Source organism: Lipotes vexillifer, unplaced genomic scaffold, assembly GCF_000442215.2.
Source record: "Lipotes vexillifer unplaced genomic scaffold, Lipotes_vexillifer_v1.1 scaffold426, whole genome shotgun sequence".
In the NCBI taxonomy this organism is placed as follows: domain Eukaryota; kingdom Metazoa; phylum Chordata; class Mammalia; order Artiodactyla; family Lipotidae; genus Lipotes; species Lipotes vexillifer.
Window position 1 is genome coordinate 527066 of NW_006779491.1, and position 21025 is coordinate 548090.

Below are 21025 nucleotides of genomic sequence, written 5' to 3' on the forward strand. Positions count from 1 at the left end.
CATATATATGCCGTCTACAAGAGACCCACTTCAGACCTAGGGACACATACAGATGGAAAGTGAGGGGATGGAAAAAGATATTCCATGCACATGGAAATCAAAAGAAAGCTAGAGTAGCAATACTCATATCAGATAACATAGACTTCAAAATAAAGAATGTTACAAGAGACAAGGAAGGACACTACATAATGATCAAGGGATCAATCCAAGAAGAAGATATAACAATTATAAATATATATGCACCCAACATAGGAGCACCTTAATACATAAGGTAACAGCTAACAGCTGTAAAAGAGGAAATCAACAGTAACACAATAATAATGGGGGACTTCAACACCTCACTTATACCAATGGACAGATCATTCAAACAGAAAATAAATAAGGAAACAGAAGCTTTAAATGACACAATAGACCAGATAGATTTAGTTGATATTTATAGGACATTCCAACAAAAAGCAGCAGATTACACTTTCTTCTCAAGTGTGCACAGAACATTCTACAGGACAGATCACATCTTGGGTCACAAATCAAGCCTCAGTAAATTTAAGAAGATTGAAATCATATCAAACATCTTTTCTGACCACAACGCTATGAGATTAGAAATGATTACAGGGAAAAAAACATAAAAAACACAAACACAAGGAGGCTAAACACTACATTACTAAATAACCAAAGTATCACTGAAGAAACCAAAGAGGAAATAAAAAAATACCTAGAGAAAAATGACAATGAAAACACGACGATCCAAAACCTATGGGATGCAGCAAAAGCAGTTCTGAGAGGGAAGTTTATAGCTATACAAGCCTACCTCAAGAAACAAGAATAATCTCAAATAAACAATCTAACCTTACACCTAAAGGAACTAGAGAAAGAAGAACAAACAAAACCCAAAGTGAGCAGAAGGAAATAAATCATAAAGATCAGAGCAGAAATAAATGAAATAAAAAGAAAGAAAACAATAGCAAAGATCAATAAAACTAAAAGCTGGTTCTTTGAGAAGATAAACAAACTGATAAACCATTAGCTAGACTCATCAAGAAAAAGAGGGAGAGGACTCAAATCAATAGAATTAGAAATGAAACAGGAGAAGTTACAACAGACACCGCAGAAATACAAAGCATCCTAATAGACTAGTACAAGCAACTCTACATCAGCAAAATGGATAACCTGGAAGAAATGGAAAAATTCTTGGAAAGGTATAACCTTCCAAGACTGAACCAGAAGGAAATAGAAAATATGAACAGACCAGTCACAAGTAATGAAACTGAAACTGTGACTTAAAATCTTCCAACAAACAAAAGTCCAGGACCAGATGGCTTCACAGGTGAATTCTATCAAACATTTAGAGAAGAGCTAACACCCATCCTTCTCAAACTCTTCCAAAAAATTCCAGAGGAAGGAACACTCCCAAACTCATTCTATGAGGCCACCATCACCCTGATACCAAAACCAGACAAAGATACCACAAAAAAAGAAAATTACAGACCTATATCACTGATGAATATAAATGTAAAAATCCTCAACAAAATACTAGCAAACAGAATCCAAAAACACATTAAAAGGATCATACACCATGATCAAGTGGGATTCATCCCAGGGATGCAAAGATTCTTCAATATACACAAATCAATCTATGTGATACACCATATTAACAAGTTGAAGAATGGAAACCATATGATCATCTCAAGAGATGAAGAAAAAGCTTTTGACAAAATTCAACACCCATTTATGATAAAAACTCTCCAGAAAGTGGGCACAGACGGAACCTACCTCAACATAATAAAGGCCATATATGACAAACCCACAGCAAACATCATTCTCAACAGTGAAAAACTGAAAGCATTTCCTCTAAGATCAGGAACAAGACCAGGATGTCCACTCTCACCACTATTATTCAACATAGTTTTGGAAGTCCTAGCCATGGCAATCAGAGAAGAAAAAGAAATCAAAGGAATACAAATTGGAAAAGAAGAAGTAAAACTGTCACTCTTTGCAGATGACATGATACTATACATAGAGAATCCTAAAGATGCCACCAGAAAACTACTAGAGCTAATCAATGCATTTGGTAATGCTGCAGGACACAAAATTAATGCACAGAAATCTCTTGCATTCCTATACACTAATGATGAAAAATCTGAAAGAGAAATTAAGGAAACACTCCCATTTACCATTGCAACAAAAAGAATAAAATATCTAGGAATAAACCTACCTAGGGAGACAAAAGACCTGTATGCAGAAAACTATAAGACACCGATGAAAGTAATTAAAGATGATACCAACAGATGGAGAGATATACCATGTTCTTGGATTGGAAGAATCAATACTGTGAAAATGACTCTACTACCCAAAGCAATCTGCAGATTCAATGCAATCCCTATCAAATTACCAATGGCATTTTTTACGGAACTAGAACAAAAACTGTTAAAATTTGTATGGAGACACAAAAGACCCCAAATAGCCAAAGCAGTCTTGAGGGAAAAAAACGGAGCTGGAGGAATCAGACTCCCTGACTTCATACTATACTATAAAGCGACAGTAATCAAGACAATCTGGTACTGGCACAAAAACAGAAACATAGATCAATGGAACAGGATAGAAAGCCCAGAGATAAACCCACGCACCTATGGTCAACTAATCTATGTCAAAGGAGGCAAGGATATACAATGAAGAAAAGACAGTCTCTTCAATAAGTGGTGCTGGGAAAACTGGACAGCTACATGTAAAAGAATGAAATTAGAACACTCCCTAACATCATACACAAAGATAAACTCAAAATGGATTAGAGACCTAAATGTAAGACCGGACACTATAAAACTGTCAGAGGAAAACATAGGAAGAACACTCTTTGACATAAATCACAGCAAAATCTCTTTTGATCCACCTCCTAGAGTAATGGAAATAAAAACAAAAATAAACAAATGGGACCTAATAAAACTTAAAAGCTTTTGCACCACAAAGGAAACCATAAAGAAGACGTAAAGACAACCCTCAGAATGGGAGAAAATATTTGCAAATGAATCAACAAAGGATTAATCTCCAAAATATATAAACAGCTCATGCAGCTCAGTATTAAAAAACAAACAACCCAATCCAAAAATTGGCAGAAGACCTAAACAGACATTTCTCCAAAGAAGACATGCAGATGGTCAAGAAGCACATGAAAAGCTGCTCTACATCACTAAGTATTAGAGAAATGCAAATCAAAACTACAATGAAGGCTTCCCTGGTGGTGCAGTGGTTGAGAGTCTGCCTGCCGATGCAGGGGACACAGGTTCGTGCCCTGGTCCAGGAAGATCCCACATGCCGCGGAGCAACTGGGCCTGTGAGCCATGGCCACTGAGCCTGCACGTCTGTACTCTGTGCTCCACAAGGGGAAAGGCCAAAAAGTGAGAGGCCTGCGTACCGAAAAAAAAAAAAAAAAAACTACAATGAGGTATCACTTCACACCAGTTAGAATGGGCATCATCAGGAAATCTACAAACAACAAATGCTGGACAGGGTGTGGAGAAAAGGGAACCCTCTTGCACTGTTGGTGGGAATGTAAATTGATACAGCCACTATGGAGAATAGTATGGAGGTTCCTTAAAAAACTAAAAACAGAATTACCATGTGATCCAGCAATCCCACTACTGGGCCTATACCCAGAGAAAACCATTATTCAAAAAGACACATGCACCCCAATGTTCATTGCAGCACTATTTACAACAGCCAGGTCATGGAAGCAACCTAAGTGCCCATTGACAGACAAATGGATAAAGAAGATGTGGTACATATATACAATGGAATATTACTCAGCCATAAAAGGGACAAAATTGGGTCATTTGTTGAGACGTGGATGGACCTAGAGACTGTCATACAGAGTGAAGTAAGTCAGAAAGAGAAAAACAAATATCGTATATTAACGCATGTATGTGGAATCTATAAAAATGGTACAGATGAACCGGGTTGCAGGGCTGAGACACAGATGTAGAGAAGAAACGTATGGACACCAAGGGGGGAAAGCCGTGGGGGTGTGGGGATGGTGGTGTGATGAATTGGGCGATTGGGATTGACATGTATACACTGATGTGCATAAAATTGATGACTAATAAGAACCTGCTGTATAAAAAAATAAATTTAATTTAATTTAAAAATTAAAAAAATAAAATAATATCTAGGTCATCAACAATACCGAAAGTCTGAGAAACTGTCATAGCTAGGAGAAACCTAAGGAGATATGATGACTCAATGTAATATGGAATCCTGGAGGGATCCTGGAACAGAAAAAGAATATTAGGCAATTTTTGCTAATTTTACTATTTAACAATTTCCAGGACTTCCCTGGTGGCGCAGTGGTTAAGAATCCGCCCACCACTGCAGGAGACACAGGTTCAAGCCCTGGTCCGGGAAGATTCCACACGCCGCAGAGCAACTAAGCCTGTGTGCCACAACTACTAAGCCTGCGCTCTAGGGCCAGTGAGCCACAACTACTGAAGCCCTCACACCTAGAGCCTGTGCTCCGCAACAAGAGAAGCCACCGCAATGAGAAGCCCGCACACCACAACGAAGAGTAGCCCCCGCTCGCTGCAACCAGAGAAAAGCCCACGTGCAACAACGAAGACCCAGTGCAGCCAAAAATAAATTTAAAAAGTAATATTGTTAAAAATTTTTCCATATTTGAATATATTAATTTGGGTTTCTGATTTGTTACATGAATTTTATGAAAGATTATATCTCAAGACCACTTGTATTAAACAGTTTATCATGTTCAAAAATCAATGTCATATAAAGATTAAGATAAAACAAAGAAAACAAAAAAATATCGTAAGGGAAAAGACTGATAAATGCAACAACTTGAAAATCTACATTCATCAAAACAGATTATAAAGAAAGTTAAAAGACAAGCTACTGAGAGAAGCAATCTGTAATATATCTATCAGATAAAGGATATCAAAAAGAAAAAGACAAACCTTACCCATCAGAAATATGGGCAAAAGTCATGAACAGGCCTTTCACAAAAGAGAACTACATATAGCCAATGAAAATATACGGTGCTCAAATTCATTAACAGAGAATTACAAATTGAAATTACAATGAGGTACCTACCATTTACTCTTACCCAGTTAGAAAAATTAACAAGCCAGGCTGTACTATACAGTTAAACTAAATAAGAAGGTTAAAAAAAAAAAGCCAGGCTGGTGAGGTTATGGATTCCTGGGGATTTTTATATTGATAGTAGCAGTGTAAGCTACTGCAAACTCTTTGGAAAACAACTTGGCATTACCTAGTGAAGGTGAATATGCATATCCTCCATGACCCAGCAATCCTATGCTTAAGTGTGTATCTTAGAGAAACTCTTGAAGAGGACACCTTAAAAAATGTATATAGCTCGAAACCAAAAATGACCCAAATGTTCATCAACAGTATAAATGTATAAATAATTATATTTATTATTATTATATCATAGTATTGTGGCAATAAAAACAAACTGAAAATAGCTATACACCTCAAAAATATAAATCTCAAGATAATGCTAAGTCAAAAAAAAAAGAAAAATGGACAGAAGAAAACACAGACTATGATCTCATTTATGTAAAGTTCACAAATAGGCTAACTAAACAAACAAAAATGGGAAAAACACGACAAAAATAATGACAGACCAGGTATCATCATCAGGTAGTTTCAAATATTGCTACTGTAAGGCTGAAATTCCCAAACTGCCATGTCAGTTTCCCTCCTAGAGCTGTTAAAATCAGGTGCCCATTTTGCTTCATTAGTTAAACAAACATTCATGAGTTAAGACTATCTCTACCTTAAACAAGCTTATGGAGAATGTGTGATAACAAAAGCCTGTGGCGCACTTGGTACCGTGCCAGGTGTTTTGCACTCATTTTTTTTTTTTTGACAGAGCATAAGCATTTAATAATAATAAAAAATATATATACTATAAGTACCATTTATGCCAGGTGTTGTGCTAAAGGCTTTATAGTAATTTTAATTTAATCCTTACAACAATTCTATGAAGTAAATAAATACTATGACCTCCATCCTCAGTGGGTACTATCGATATTATTATTATCCTGATAATAAAAATAATAAAGATAATAGGTAACTTTTTTTTTTTTTTTGGCCACACTGTGCAGCTTCGAAGCGCAGCGTGAAAGCGCAGAGTCCTAACCAATGGACTGCCAGGGAATTCCCAATAGGTATTTTTGATCACCTACTAATGCCAGGCACTGGGCTAAGGCTTTATAGTCAACCTAATTTAATCCTGAGGACAGCCCGACAAAGTAGGTATCCCTAATGGATATTACTTCCATCCCCATTTCCAGGATAAGAAAACTAAGGGGGAGGATGAGGAAACTAAGAATAAGCAAAATCAAGTAACTCACCCAAGGTCATATAACTAATAAAGGATAGAGCTAGGATTTGAAACTTTGTCTGACTCTTATCTGTCTGCCTGTGTTTAGCCACTTTCACACTCACTATTTTATTTAATATTCATAAGCCCTATAAAGTAAATGTAACATAGAGGTTAAGAGCACAGGTTCTGAAGATGGAAAGACGTGAGCCCATATCCTCACTCTACTATGTTCCAACTGTGGAACCGAGGACAAGCTCCTCAACCTCTCTGAGAGGGATAGGCCCTTCATCTATAAAATGGAGGGTTTTTTAAAAATAAATTTATTTATTTATTTTTGGCTGCACTGGGTCTTCGTTGCTGCGTGCGGGCTTTCTCTAGCTGTGGTGAGGGGGGGCTACTCTGTTGCGGTGCGCGGGCCTCTCATTGCGGTGGCTTCTCTTGTTGTGGAGCACAGGCTCTTGGTGCGCAGGCTTCAGTAGTTGTGGCACTTGGGCTCAGTAATTGTGGTTCGTGGGCTCTAGAGCGCAGGCTCAGTAGTTGTGGCGCACAGAGTAAGTTGCTCCGTGGCACGCGGGATCTTCCCAGACCAGGGCTCAAACTTGTGTCCCCTGCATTGGCAGGCGGATTCTTAACCACTGCACCACCAAGGAAGTCCCAAAATGGAGGTTTTTAAAGTATCTGTGTGTAAGTGTGAAAGGGTAAATATGAAAACTGAGATAAGGCATGCAAAGAACTTATAACACAGTGCCTGGCACACAACAAATATTCAATAAATATTAGATGATAACATCATGGTCATCATCACCAACTTCTCCATTTTCTTGATTAAAAAAATGGAGATACAGAGAGGGACAGTAGTTTATCCAATGTTACAAAACCAGTTGGTATCAGTAAAAGAATTTTAAACATAGGTCTAATCAGCTTCAAAGTCTGAACTCTTTTCCACTTGCCAAGACACCTCATGAAGGCAAAGGAAGCACATCCTAGACAAAGGGAGATCTCAAGGAGCTCTTCCTTAGGGAAGGGAGACCTAAGCTGAATGCTTAAATACAACTTGACTTGGTCAGATGAAGTGAGAGAAAGGTACAGCAGACAGAGGGAGCAATACATCCACAGGAGCTGATATAATGAACAGTGTGGAATATTTGAGTAGATACAATTATTTCAATGTGGCTAGAGCCCAGAGAGTAAGAGGCAAAAAAGTTAGAGTCTACATATGAAGCAAACATAAGATGCAGCATGATTCTGAGCAGGGGTTCTTAAAGGGAAATCTCCAGACAAGGAGCTGAATAAACACCTAGGAACCTGCTATGAATGCAAATTATTGGGGCTACACCAGGTCTGAATCAGAAACTCTGGGTCTTTTAAAAGGTCCTTCAGGTGACCCTAATGTATGGCTGATGTTTTGAGAAGATGATTTTGATCAATGATGGAATGTAATGGTGTTTTTCAAAAATAATGAAATCTTCCTTTATTAGATAACTCAGAAGAGGGAGATGACCATAGTATCTGGATAGAAACTAGCTATAATACCTATGATGTGCTTGGTTTTTCTTTGATAGCAGTTAATCAATTTTACAGGTTATTCTACTTACAGATCAAATTTGCCCTATGTTTCACCTTAGAAAAACACTCCCAAACAGGCTAACATTTTAAATCTTAAAAAAAAGTTTTTTCTTTGTTTCATACCTTCTAAGTTTCATACCCTGAAACTTAGGTCTATTAAAACTAAGTGTTTAGGGCTTCCCTGGTGGCGCAGTGGTTGAATCCACCTGTCAATGCAGGGAACACGGGTTCGAGCCCTGGTCCGGGAAGATCCCACATGCCGCGGAGCAACTAAGCCCGAGTGCCACAACTACTGAGTCTGCGCTCTAGAGCCGGCGAGGCACAGCTACTGAAGCCCGTGCCTAGAGCCCGTGCTCCGCAACAAAAGAAGCCTCCGCAATGAGAAGCCCACACACCACGACGAAAAGTAGCCCCCACTTGCCACAACTAGAGAAAGCCCACGTGCAGCAACAAAGACCCAACTCAGCCATACATACATACATACATACATAAATACGTAAAACAAAAAAACTAAGTGTTTGTAGGGACTTCTCTGGTGGCTCAGTGGATAAGACTCTGTGTTCCCAATGCAGGGGGCCTGGGTTTGATCACTGGTCAGGGAACTAGATCCCACACGCTGTAACTAAGAGCCCGCATGCTAGAAAGATCCCACGTGCTCCAATGAAAATCCTGCGTGCAACTAAGACCTGGTGTAGCCAAGTAAGTAAGTAAATAAATAAATATTTAAAACAAAAACAAAAAAACCCTAAGTGTCTGTAGAAACCATTATAATCCCAACCTCTTAAAAACTTACAATTTCTATAAATTTAAGAGGATGTTATAATCAACTTTTTCTTTTGAAAACAAAATAGAAGTGTCGCAATTCCATGAGTTTTACTTCAGTTTTGCTAAATCCAAGCAAAATTAAATGTTGCCACAAACCAGAGCCACACCACCTCTAAGTACTTTAGATACCAAGGTTCCTTATGAGATTTCATTTGAAAAGAGTGTCCCACGGATAAGACAAGTTTGAAACAACTGGTCTACAGGATAAAAGTTAAGATCTTTAGCATAAAATAGAAGGCCCTCCAAAGCCTGGTCCCTCTCAGCCCTCTCAAGCCTATTCCCACTACTTTGTGCCTGGGAATGAACTCTCTAGCAACACCAAACTGCCTATAATTCCTCATAAATACCACAGTGTTTCTCATCTTTGTGAATTTGTCCATGTTGTAGCTTCCAAATGATTACTGCCTGGTTTTATTTTACTTTATGTTTAAAAAATCATATTAGGCTATGGGAAACAAATGTGACATTCTGGGCCCAGGTGGGACTGAGCTTGGATGACTTCCACTATAGAGTGGGAGGGCAGGGCCTACAGTTCAGGCATAACAGGTCCCAGCTGTTCTCTAGGTCGTTCTGTGCCCCTAGGTTGAGCCATGAGTCACGCCACAAGAAGCTCTCTATTCCACCTCTTCTCTTTGGACACTGTAGGACTAGAGTTAGACACAGACCGATCCTAGGAGTAATATCTCCTGATGGTTCATTTGGCTAAGGAAGGAAGAGACGTTCTAAGTAGTCAAGGAAGAACTACCACACTCCAACCATGGGTCACCCAAGGAGCACAATATCCTGTAAGTCAAAATGGTCTTCCCTTTATCTGGGAGCTTGCCCCCCAGGGGGCATCTCGCAATGTCTGGAAACATTCTGGGTTGCCACAACTTGGCAGGGGTGGGGAGGGCTGCTACTGGTATCTACTGAGTAGGAGCCAGGGATGCTGCTAATTAAACATCCCACAACATACAGGATGGTCCCCCACAACAAAGAATTATCTGGCCCAAAATGTCAATACTGCCAAGGTTGAGAAACACTGCTTTATTTCTCAATTTGACACCACATCACCCAGGAAGGCCTTCCTGAACAGCCCAGACTGGGTTAGGTACCTCTTGTTGGTTTCCCATAGTACTTCACACTGTATCACTCAGCAATCTGTGTCTTCTGTTAGATCACGGGTACCTTTAGGGCAGACTTCTGCACTCTGTCTGGCACACAGTAAGTACTCAGTGAAGTAGCAGAGGCTGCTATTTGCCTACCCCAAAAAACAACCTATTCTTCTCAGTAAAAGAAACATCAACTCTCAGTGGGGCACATGGTCACTACATTCCTCAGCCTTTTATTTACGGCCATAAGACTAAGTTATGGCCAGGGCAACACACGGAGAAGGGCTACCTGGAAGCTTCTAGAAAATATTCTTAAAAAATACTTAAGGCTCCTTCTTATATGCCCACCCTACCCCTACCCTGCTGCCTAGGACACAGATAATATGACTGGAGCTCCAACTTGCACCTTGGGGGCAATGAGCTTCCAAACCGGTCTTGGTCTGCCTTCTTTTACATAACAGCCACTATTTTATTTAAAACGATTGTTATCTTGGATCTCTATCTTTTGCAAAGACACCTAATCTAAATGATTTAATACCCAACTTCTATTTTTTGCCATCGATTGCCATGTTCTTCAAGAAAAGTGAGAGTTGTGCTTTATATTAATTTATGTTCTTGTTCTTCTCATTCTTCACTGACATATTTTTAAATACAATTTTCCTCTACTGTTTTCCTTTTACAACCTGTTTTGCTGTCAATTGTATTCCTCGTTTATTCAATTACCCTTTTCCAGCTAAGCATTCTCAGCTACTAAGCTCTTCAATTTGACTTGTAAAAGCAGCACAGCCATTTCCACAATCCCAAAGCATTCCTCTTAGATGGTATTTGATTAACGACTAAATTTATAAAGATAGGTTTACTGCCCTCACAAAGGATCAGTAATCCAAAGTAAACAGCCTTGCTCTATGATAATTTTATGGGGAAAAAATGTAATATTTATAAAACTCCTCTGGGATATTTTAATCTGAGTTCACAGAGCTCAGCTAATCCTAATTTGCATGCTATTAATCTTACAAACTATAGAAATGATCCTAATTTGCATGAATATAGCTTTCTCTTAACTTGCTCATAATATTCTTTTTTTTTTTTTTTTTTTGGCGGTACAGCGGGCCTCTCACTGTTGGGGCCTCTCCCGTTGTGAAGCACAGGCTCCGGACGCGCAGGCTCAGCAGCCATAGCTCACGGTCCCAGCCGCTCCGCGGCATGTGGGATCTTCCCAGACCAGGGCACGAACCCGTGTCCCCTGCATCGGCAGGCGGACTCTCAACCACTGCGCCACCAGGGAAGCCCACTCATAATATTCTTGTTATCCTTACATTTCAGAAATTTTTCAAGTAGACATTTTGTTATCTTTCTCTGGTAATCCTGTAAAATATAAAATTTTTTAATTTCCAAACTAAATTCCATTTTGGAAACTAAAAAAAAAAAATTAATATTCTAAATTTAGTAAATAACTATTCTACTTCCTCAAAAGTAACTCCATTTCCAAAAACTTTTCTGCATTATTTTCACCTATTTAATGTGTTTTTTGCTCTGGATCTGATTTCTAAGTTTTTTCTCTGCTTTACACTTATTAGAAGCTTCAGAGTGTCATTTATTGTATTCTAATTTGTTCTCTTATATTTATCACTGTTATTACGTTTTTCATTCTAACCTATTTGTGCATAATAGTTGTACACCCTTTTTCTGCTCTAGGAGTAGATAACTCTTCTCTGAATTGTAGTTGTGATTCTTGTACTTATTCCTTTTATGGGTTACCATTATATTATTTTGTTTTTCTGGCTTTGCTCTTTTGACTACTAAACTTATTTACTGATCGTAAGTTACCTTTTTATTTCACTCACTCTTGAGTATACATATGGTTGGTGGCTTTTTTTTTGTTGTTACTGTTATTGATGATTTTTATTTGTTCCAGGTAATTCTATAGTATCTTAATGAGCTTAAGAGCAAAAACAACTCTGTGCACTCTAGTAACTTCCTGAATGCTTCCATATGGAGATGACTAAAATTCCACAAAAATTCCACAATCTGCAGGAAGAGGTCTACATAAATAGTCTCAAACTTTACTTCTATTTCCTACTCAAAATACAAACTTCTATTTCCTACTCCAAACACAAAATACAAATATCAAACAGAGCAGGCCTCAGCAGTACATACCATTTACTGATCAGCAAAACCCTCCTCCAATTCAATCACTTGGAGAATTCTGCCGGAATACACCTATTTGCATAAAATATATTCCTTAGAATGTGCCCCCCCCACTTTCTATACAAACATTTCTTGAAAGATAAAGGCAAAAAGACATGTAGAAATACCTCAGTTTTTTTCTACTCTCTATTAGTTTAGAAGAAATAGAGAGATCAGCGAGTTCTATACATATTGTTTTTTGGAGCTATCATATTCAAGACTATGATTCAGTTTAATACAAAGTTTAGTAGTATGATTGAATAATTTATTAAAACAGAACGTAGCATTCAAACATAAAAGTTATAATGCCAGTCACTGGAGAAACTAGAACTACTACTGGAGTTGAACGACTACCTTAAAATATCAAGGATGACTAGTATATCTAAAATCCTAGGGACTTCTCTGGCGGTCCAGTGGTTAAGACCCTGTGCTTCCAATGCAAGGGGTGCGGGTTCGATTCCTGGTCAGGGAACTAAGATCCCATATGCTGCACAGCATAGCCAGAAAAAATTAATAAGTAAAAAAATAAAATAGAATAAAATCCTACAGTTTTACCTAAATGCAGAACTAAAGTTAAATTATCAGCCAGTCAAAGCAATCTGTTTGCATCCCTTCTCCACTCATTAAATATTTTGCTTTTATTTTCAATTTTGAAAAGTTTAGCTTATATACACTAATCTCTAATGAAGACTCCCTGGACCACGCCAGAATGAAAGTATGCTTTCTTCTATCAAACTCTTTCATAGACGACCCTTATACAAGCTAGCAGGTGACTACCCTACACCTCCTACTCTTCTGTAACTGGAACTGACCAGGGAAGCAAGAGATGAAATGAAAATAACTGAAAATTCCTAAGCAAAGCAAAAGAAAGCTTAACCTTCACAGTTAACAAGATAAGGCAGGTAGAACCATGAAGGCCCTTCTTATTGCTATCGTCAACAATTTCTGCATCCTGAGCCATCTGGTGATATCTTCAAGCCTTCAAGGCTGCCTAAATATTTTCAGTATTTTTGTACTAAATAATACTAAAATAAGTATTAAAATACTTAACTTTAAACAATTTTCCCAGAATAAAAATATTTATAGGAAGGCAAAAGCACACAGGATGATTGACTCTGGGCTATGAATTCTTTATGGTCATGACTCTCAACTAACATGTAATATTACAACCTGGTACTTATTAATGGAATAAGTCTGTATGTTTTTACCTTATCCCCCAATTAGCTCTTTTTAAGAGCAGGGACTCAGTCTTAAAAGAGGCAGTACAGTTTAGATTAGACCTGCTTCAACCACAGTAGCTCTGCTCTTATCTATTTTATACTGTAATGCTGGGTAAGTCTTTGTTTCAAAAAGGAGTTTAAATGTTATTATTTTGCTTTTAAGTTTAAAAACTACTTGCATCTCACTAAAATTAAAAGGACTGACAACACCAAGTGTTGACAAAGATGTGAAGCAACTAGAACACATTCATATATAGTATAGTCACACATGAATGGTACAGCCATACATGAATGATACAGACACTCTGGAAAACTGGAAGTATTTGTTAAAGATATATAGATACATAGATAGAGATATCTTACGAGCCATCAATTCTACTCATTGTTATATACCCAAGAGAAATGAAAGCTTATGTCAACCAAAGGTTATGTACAAGAATATGCTTAGCAACTTTACCCATAATTCCCCAAAACTGGAAACATCAAATGTCCATCAATGGAACAATGGATCAACTGTATTATATTTACATATTGGAATATCACGTAGTAATGAAAAAGAATGAACTACTGCTATGTATAATATTCTGGGTGAATCTAAATGTTAAATGAAAAAATCCAAGAACAAGATAATAAACAGACATGACTCCATTTATATGAAGTTCAAAAACAAGCAAGACTGTTTTTGAACTTTATATGCAACCTCATATCACCTCTGGTGAAAGAGATTGGAACAGTGGTTACTTTGGGGTTTAGGAGGATACTGACTGGGAAGGAGCATAAAGGAGTCTCCTGAGTGCTGGTAATTTTTTTATATCTTTATATGGATGGTGAGAACACAAGTGTGTAGAGATGTAAACATTCATCAAATTGTACACTGAATATTTGTGATTTACTATATATGTTATACCCTAATTTTAAAAAACTCATATAGTGGCAAGAATCTTGGAATAGGCATTGGAGGTTCTAGTCATGGTTCTGCCATATGTGATTCTTGACAAAGCATAAAACCTCACTGGGTCTGCATTCCATATACTACATGCTAAGTAAGGTCTCTTCCCCCTCTAAAACTCACTGATTCAAAATTCCTATGAATTTCCTTGGTCTGCATGTTTGCAAAATTTTCTTTTTTCTTTTTTCTTTTTTTTTGGCCACGCTGCGCAGCATGCAGGTTCTTAGTTCCCCAACCAAGGATAAAACCTGCGCTCTCTGCAGTGGAAGTGCAGAGTCTTAACCACTGGACCACCAGGAAGTCCCTGCAAAATTATCTTTTCCTTATTTCCACAGAAATTTAACTTGAGCATATCTCTTTAATCTCTACTTGGAGAGATGGGGCTGTTAATAGGCTTATTTTATATTAATAGATGGAACTAGCATCAGAATTTCTGGGCCAACATACAAGCATACAAAGTAAAATGCTACCTAGGAATACAGGTTATTAGAAACTAGTGATGCTCTATTATTTGGAAAGAACAGTAAACTGTGATGACGTTAGCTAAAGCTGTAATTCTCTTTGAAACAATAAAAATAACCTGGAGCCACTGGAGTGACGATACCTAATAATTTATAATCAATAACTGAAAGCTTGTTGCAGAAAGGTAGCTGTTCCTTTCCAATTACCTATATGAGGAATTAATATTTACTGTACAAGTTCTATACTTTGAAAAAAAATCAAGAAGACATTCCTTGATAGGGGTAAGCAGGACACACAAGGGAAGTTCACTGCTTTTTCTTTTTCTTTTTTTTTTTTTTACAGGGGATATTACTTTTATAAATGGAAAGATAAAAAATAAAATTTAGCCATAGCCAACTTTTCTTCATGAGGAGATGCTACCTGAATTTAACAGTAGTTTTTATATCCTTATATCCTTATTCTAGGTATAAGTCATCAAGTCAGGTTATCGGATCAAGTCAGGCCACCCTAGTCATCACTTCATGAGAAAGGAAGAAAAATACAATGGTTTTAGAAATATTTGAATCCAAGGAACTTCTTGTATGAATTATGGATTAAGCTTCCAAATTTCAGAGATCCTCTAAAATTTTGTAAAAATCAAGGGAAGAGGTATCCACAGATGACAAAAGAAGCACTACATGTAATAAAATGCCATGGGAAAAAGCACTAGCCCATTAAGACCAAAGCATAGATTCTAATTCTGGCCCTGCCATTTAAATTTGAGTAAATCATTTTGATCTTTCTGACTCAGATTTCCTACCTGTATGAAGGGAATGAGTTAGATAATTTTAACCTTTATTTTTCTCTCACTAAAGTTTCCTATATGCTGGAATTCACTACATACCAACATGGTAGATGCTTTTCCTCATATTGACCCTAATCTACACAAAAGTTAACTATCCTTATTAACAAAAATATCTAGAAATTAAATATCAGAAGCCACTAAAACTGAATGATGGACATTAAAGTCTGATGTCCTTTCACTGATATAAATTGGGTTTGCTTCCATCAAGTACATAAAAGACAATTCATAAATTTAAGAATGAATTAAGTAAATGAAAGGGTCTATAATGAACCGGCTAGAGAATTTTTTAAAAACTCACTGATGAAGCTCTATTCCAGAAAAGGTCTATAGTTTCCATATACATATATATATTCCATATAGACACACACACACATACATAACACACACACACACACACACATTCTTTATTAGCTGAATACGGTCAAATAAAAAACATAACATCTACTCACTTTGACAGAGATACTCCCCCAGCTTTCCCAATCATCTCTTCATGGTGTAATACTGAGTGGTTCCAAGGAATTTGGAGGAACTTTAAGAGTGTTCTCATCCACCGTTCAGGATGTAAGACAAGTTGCTCATAGTGAACTAACATGCATTTTTTATAGCCAACCTCCATACACTGGTTATACATGGTCTCTATGGCACGATTCCACTTGGTCAAACAGTCCCTATAGCTGTTCAGGTCAAATCCAGCGATTGTAACTTTTCGAGAAATCATTGAATGTACTGATGCCCGGCCATCACGGACCATCAGGAGAAATTTGGCATTGGGGAATAACCTAGCAAGGTAAGTTAAGGATTTCAGGGCAAAAGGATCTTTATTACATAAATAAGGGGCCGGCTCCCCATGCTTAACAATGATTTCTAGTAAGAAGGCCTGCATGGCAGAATCCAGCACTTCATCGGTGACACCAGCCTCATCCAAGCGTATTTTCTCTTTACTCGACCGTGACCATATCTGCTTCAGAGCCAGGATTCGAGGAATGACCCTGGTTTCCTCTCCACAGCGAATATCAGGGTGTGCATCTAGCATGGCCCTCATGAGTGTGGTTCCACTCCGAGGCACACCTCCAATAAATATTAAAGGCATATCTTTGTGATAGGCAAAGGTTTTATTGGCTTTGATGTCCAGGCCAGTTCGCACAGTGGTCTTTGTGTTCTCCAATTTGAGGGGCTGGCTACGTTCTTCTATTCGGTGATGGCATTCCATGGCGTGTTGGCCCAAGTAAAATACAGTCACAGAACTAATCACCAGACATGCCAATAGTAAGTTCTGCTTCAGTTTTCCAACCATCTTGATGTGGTTATCTTGCTATTAAACAGATATTTTGCTACAAATGTTTTTCAGAAAACATTCAGGCCATGGAGATTCTACTTCAGAAAGATGATCAATATCTAATAGGAAAAGGAAAAAGTTATTTTACCATTACATTAAGATTGTTTATAAGTTAATCATCAGTTATCACCATTGCATTTTAGCTAGAAAGAAGTTGAAGCAGTCTTAAATACACTGATACTCTTAGAATAAAAGTATATATAAATACAAGCAAAAATAAATCAATATTTCTAATCAGAAACAGCTTTTCTTAATGTAACAATTCTGAAGCTACAGACCTTGCACAGAATGGAAAAATAAATACAATTATTTCTATAGTGAGTCAAGCAAATATTTAATATTCCCAAGTATGTTTGGAGTCTAACCCAAGGTTCATCTCTGATATTCAGAGTTGCTTCATCCCCAAGAAGCTTCATCCACATTCTACTATAAAGAGAAATTACAGAAGAAATATACAACTTCCAAATTTTTAACACAGATTCAGTTTATTCATATCTTACAAATTATTTATTTAGGTACTACGGTCCAGATACTTGGGCTTGGCTGAGGATAAACTTTGAAAAGGACAGCACGCAGTGACCCCTGCTCTCAGGAAACAAAGTCTCATGGGCAGACAAATATACAATGACAATAAAGTGTGATCAGTGTCTTAGAAATAAGCAAAGGAGACAATGGTAGTATAATGAAAAGGCACACAGAAAGGAAGCTACCTCAGGAAGCTATAAAACCATATATGAAACAAGAGGAAGGAGTATGCTAAGCAATAGAAACTTGTGTGCAAAAGCACAACGGCACACGGCAGAACACAGCATAATCAGGTGACAAGAAGTAGCTCAGGAAAGCTGGTGTACAGGGCACGAGGAAAACTGTGTGTGTCTGTGATCTAGCCTTATCTAGAATAGACAAGATTTGGGTACACAGAGCATTCTAAACTGAAGATATGCTATGACCAAAGACACAGACATGTAAAAGCAGGGGCATGTATGTAAAACATACATACTATGTACACGTAAACTTACCCTGAACTTCAGAGGGCAAGTGTGATGTTTAGTTTTATCTGTCAACTTGGCTAGGCTACGGTGCCCAGTGTTTGGTCAAACACCAGTCAAAATGTTTCTGTGAAGGTTATTTTTTAGAAGGGATTAACAATTAAATCAACAGACTTTGAGTAGATTACCCTCCAAAATACAGGTGGACCTCATCCAACAATTGAAGTCCTTAAGAGAAAAGACAAGTTTCCTGAAGAAAAAGGGATTCTCCACAAGACTGCAACAGAGAAACCCTGCCTGAATTTCTAGCCTGCTGCCCTGAGGAATTCCGCCTCTAGGCTAACATCAACTCTTACCTGCCGGACTGCTGTATGGATTTTAGAAATACCAGTGCCATAATCACATGAGCCAATTCCTTAAAAACTCTCAGCCATATATATATATATATATATATATATATATATATACACACACACACATACATACATATAGATATGAATATCCTGACTGACAGTGAGTACACCTGGGGAAATGACTAACTACACCAGAAAAAAAATACATTCTGAGAGGCTGGATGTCTAGCTATGAACTAACGAGAAGGCAGGCAATTCTTCTCCCCCAAAAAACAAATTATAAAGAGGAATAAAACTGACAAAACCACACTTTCAGTCCTCTGGAAATTGACCAAAGGGATACAGCAACCCAAGAAGCATTTATGTTTGAAAAACTGCTCAACGTTCAGTAAGAACAGTGAGAGCTGTGGTATTTGCGCCCAAGACTACTCCCACCCCCACCATCCACCCACTCAGCAGGTACAGAGGTTCTGCAGGGCAGGGCAAACTACAAGGCCTGGAGGCTTTGCTGCTGGAATCAATGGGAGATCACTTAATTTGAACTGGAGCGTAGCACACATGCCCAACTGTGCTGCCAGTGTAAGTGATGCTCCAGGAGGCAGGTGAGCAAGGACGGTGAAGAGCTCTAGTAGGCTGAGGCTGTAGTCGTGATCAGCAAGCTCGTGGCCAACGCTGAGCTGCACACAGGCAAAGAGGAGACATGAAAGGATCAAGTGGAAAGTAAACACCAGGGCAGATTTGAGAACAGCCTGAACTTTGAACGTGTTCCTCTGCCCCACACGCAGATCCACTGGCAGAGGACAAGTCTTACTGCCTCAATATGTTTGAGCACAACCGCTGTCCACTAAGCTATGCAGACAGGGGGGCAAACCACAAGAAAGCCATGCTTAAAAATGAAAACAATTGTGTGTGTGTGTGTGTGTATCTGAGCAGCTACATCAGCATACATTTATATGAAATGTTCACATCTGGCAAATTTACAGAGACAGAAAGCATGGGGTGGAAGCAGGAACTTATGGCAAACAGGCAGGAGGGGACTTTTTCCAGTGATGAAAATGTTCTAAAACTGGACTGTTGTGATAGTTGCACAACTCTATAAAATCTACTAAAAATCACTGAATTGTACCCTTAAAATGAGTAAGTTTTATGGTATATGTTACACCTCAGTACAGCTGGTTTTTCTTTTTTTGAAGAATACACTCAAAGAAATATTTTTTGAGAGTCTCAGTAGGATACAACAGTCAAGATCTGGTTTTTGTTTACTCATGTATTCATACCTTTAGCCACATATTTGAAGACCTATTATTGTGCCAGGCACTGTATTTTATTATAAAGCTGCAACAAAGAACCACAAAGTGAGAAGAGGTTGAGATTAGAAGATCAGCTTGATAAGAAAAGACTGCAAAGAAAAAAACATTAAGATAATTGGTAGCAATATAGCATTGAAATATCTATGCAGAAAACTGTATCCATGATGTAAAAGGCACACTTAAGATGTAACACCAGTATTTAATTTAAAGGGGAGTAAGTGGGAAGGAAAGAAAACAATGGAGAGAAAAGAGTAATAGAGAAAATGGAGAATTAAGATTCAACCCTAGAAAAATAACATTTTGGTTAAAGAAACTAAAACTGTATCACAAGCACAAAGGGAAAAAATCCCTTTGGAAGTAGAAAAAAAGACATTAGTCTATTCAAGTGAGGGCCTACCTTTCAAGCAAAACAATGACAATAAACCCAATCTGGAAACATCCTGGCAATTTCAAATATGGCAACTTCAAATTTCAAATATAGTTCAATTTCAAATGTGAAAGAAATAGTTCTTCAGGCTTCCAAACAGAAAAAGAAAATAAGGACCACAGGACCAAAAAACAAGCTGGCATTAGATGCCTCTGCAACATTAAATGCTTATCCTCTGGTTTCCTTGTAAGATACCTTTCCTTATTTTTCAAATTTGCTATGATGAACATGCGTTACCTTTCTAAGTGAGAAAAGAAAAAACAATATTTTAAAAATAATAGGGGGCTTCCCTGGTGGCACAGTGGTTAAGAATCTGCCTGCCAGTGCAGGGGACACGGGTTTGAGCCCTGGTCCAGGAAGATCCCACATGCCAGGGAGCAACTAAGCCCATGCGCCACAACTACTGAGCCTGTGCTCTAGAGCCCGCAAGCCATGAATACTGAGCCCACGTGCCACGACTACTGAGCCCACGTGCCAAAACTACTGAAGCCCGCACGCCTAGAGCCCGTGCTCTGCAACAAGAGAAGCCACTGCAATGAGAAGCCCATGCACCGCAACAAAGAGTAGCCCCCACTCACAGCAACTAGAGAAAGCCCACGCAGCAACGAAGACCCAAGGCAGCCAAAACTAAATAAGTTTATTAAAAAATAATAATAATAGGAATAGCCTTTCTTAAAAATTGACAGGTAAAGATCTGAAAAGTGAGCAGGAACTAGGTAAAGAGTGAAGAGAAGAGCATTCTAAGCAAAAGTAAATGGATACGCAAAAGCCCTGCGAGAGAAAGGCATTTTAAAGCTTTCAGGGACTTCCCTGGCAGTCCAGTGGTTAAGACTCTGTGCTTCCAAAGCAGGGGGCACGGGTTCGATCCCTAGTTGGGAACTAAGATCCCACATGCCACACGGTGCGGCCAAAAAAAAAAAAAAAAAGTTTTCAAAGAGCAGGCTAAGGCAGTAGTAAGCAAGAGAGAAAGTGAGTGAGAGATGAAACTGGAAAAATGGGCAGGGGTCAGTTCATAAATCTTGTGGGTCAGGTTACGGATATAAAATTTTATCATAGATGCAATCAGATGTGACTGATTTAAAGATTCTAAGCAGTAAGTTACTTAATACTATTTAGGTTT

General features: G+C 38.2%; 1 protein-coding gene across 1 annotated transcript in view; it reads right to left on the bottom strand.

Annotated features, from left to right (window-relative positions):
- Positions 1 to 21025, bottom strand: part of TPST1 (tyrosylprotein sulfotransferase 1) — a 114850-nt gene that overhangs the window by 66858 nt on the left and 26967 nt on the right. The window contains exon 2 of the mRNA XM_007452649.1: positions 15940 to 16885. Coding sequence (XP_007452711.1) covers positions 15940 to 16784 — 845 coding nt within the window. The 5' untranslated portion in view covers positions 16785 to 16885. The remainder of the gene's footprint in view (positions 1 to 15939; positions 16886 to 21025) is intronic.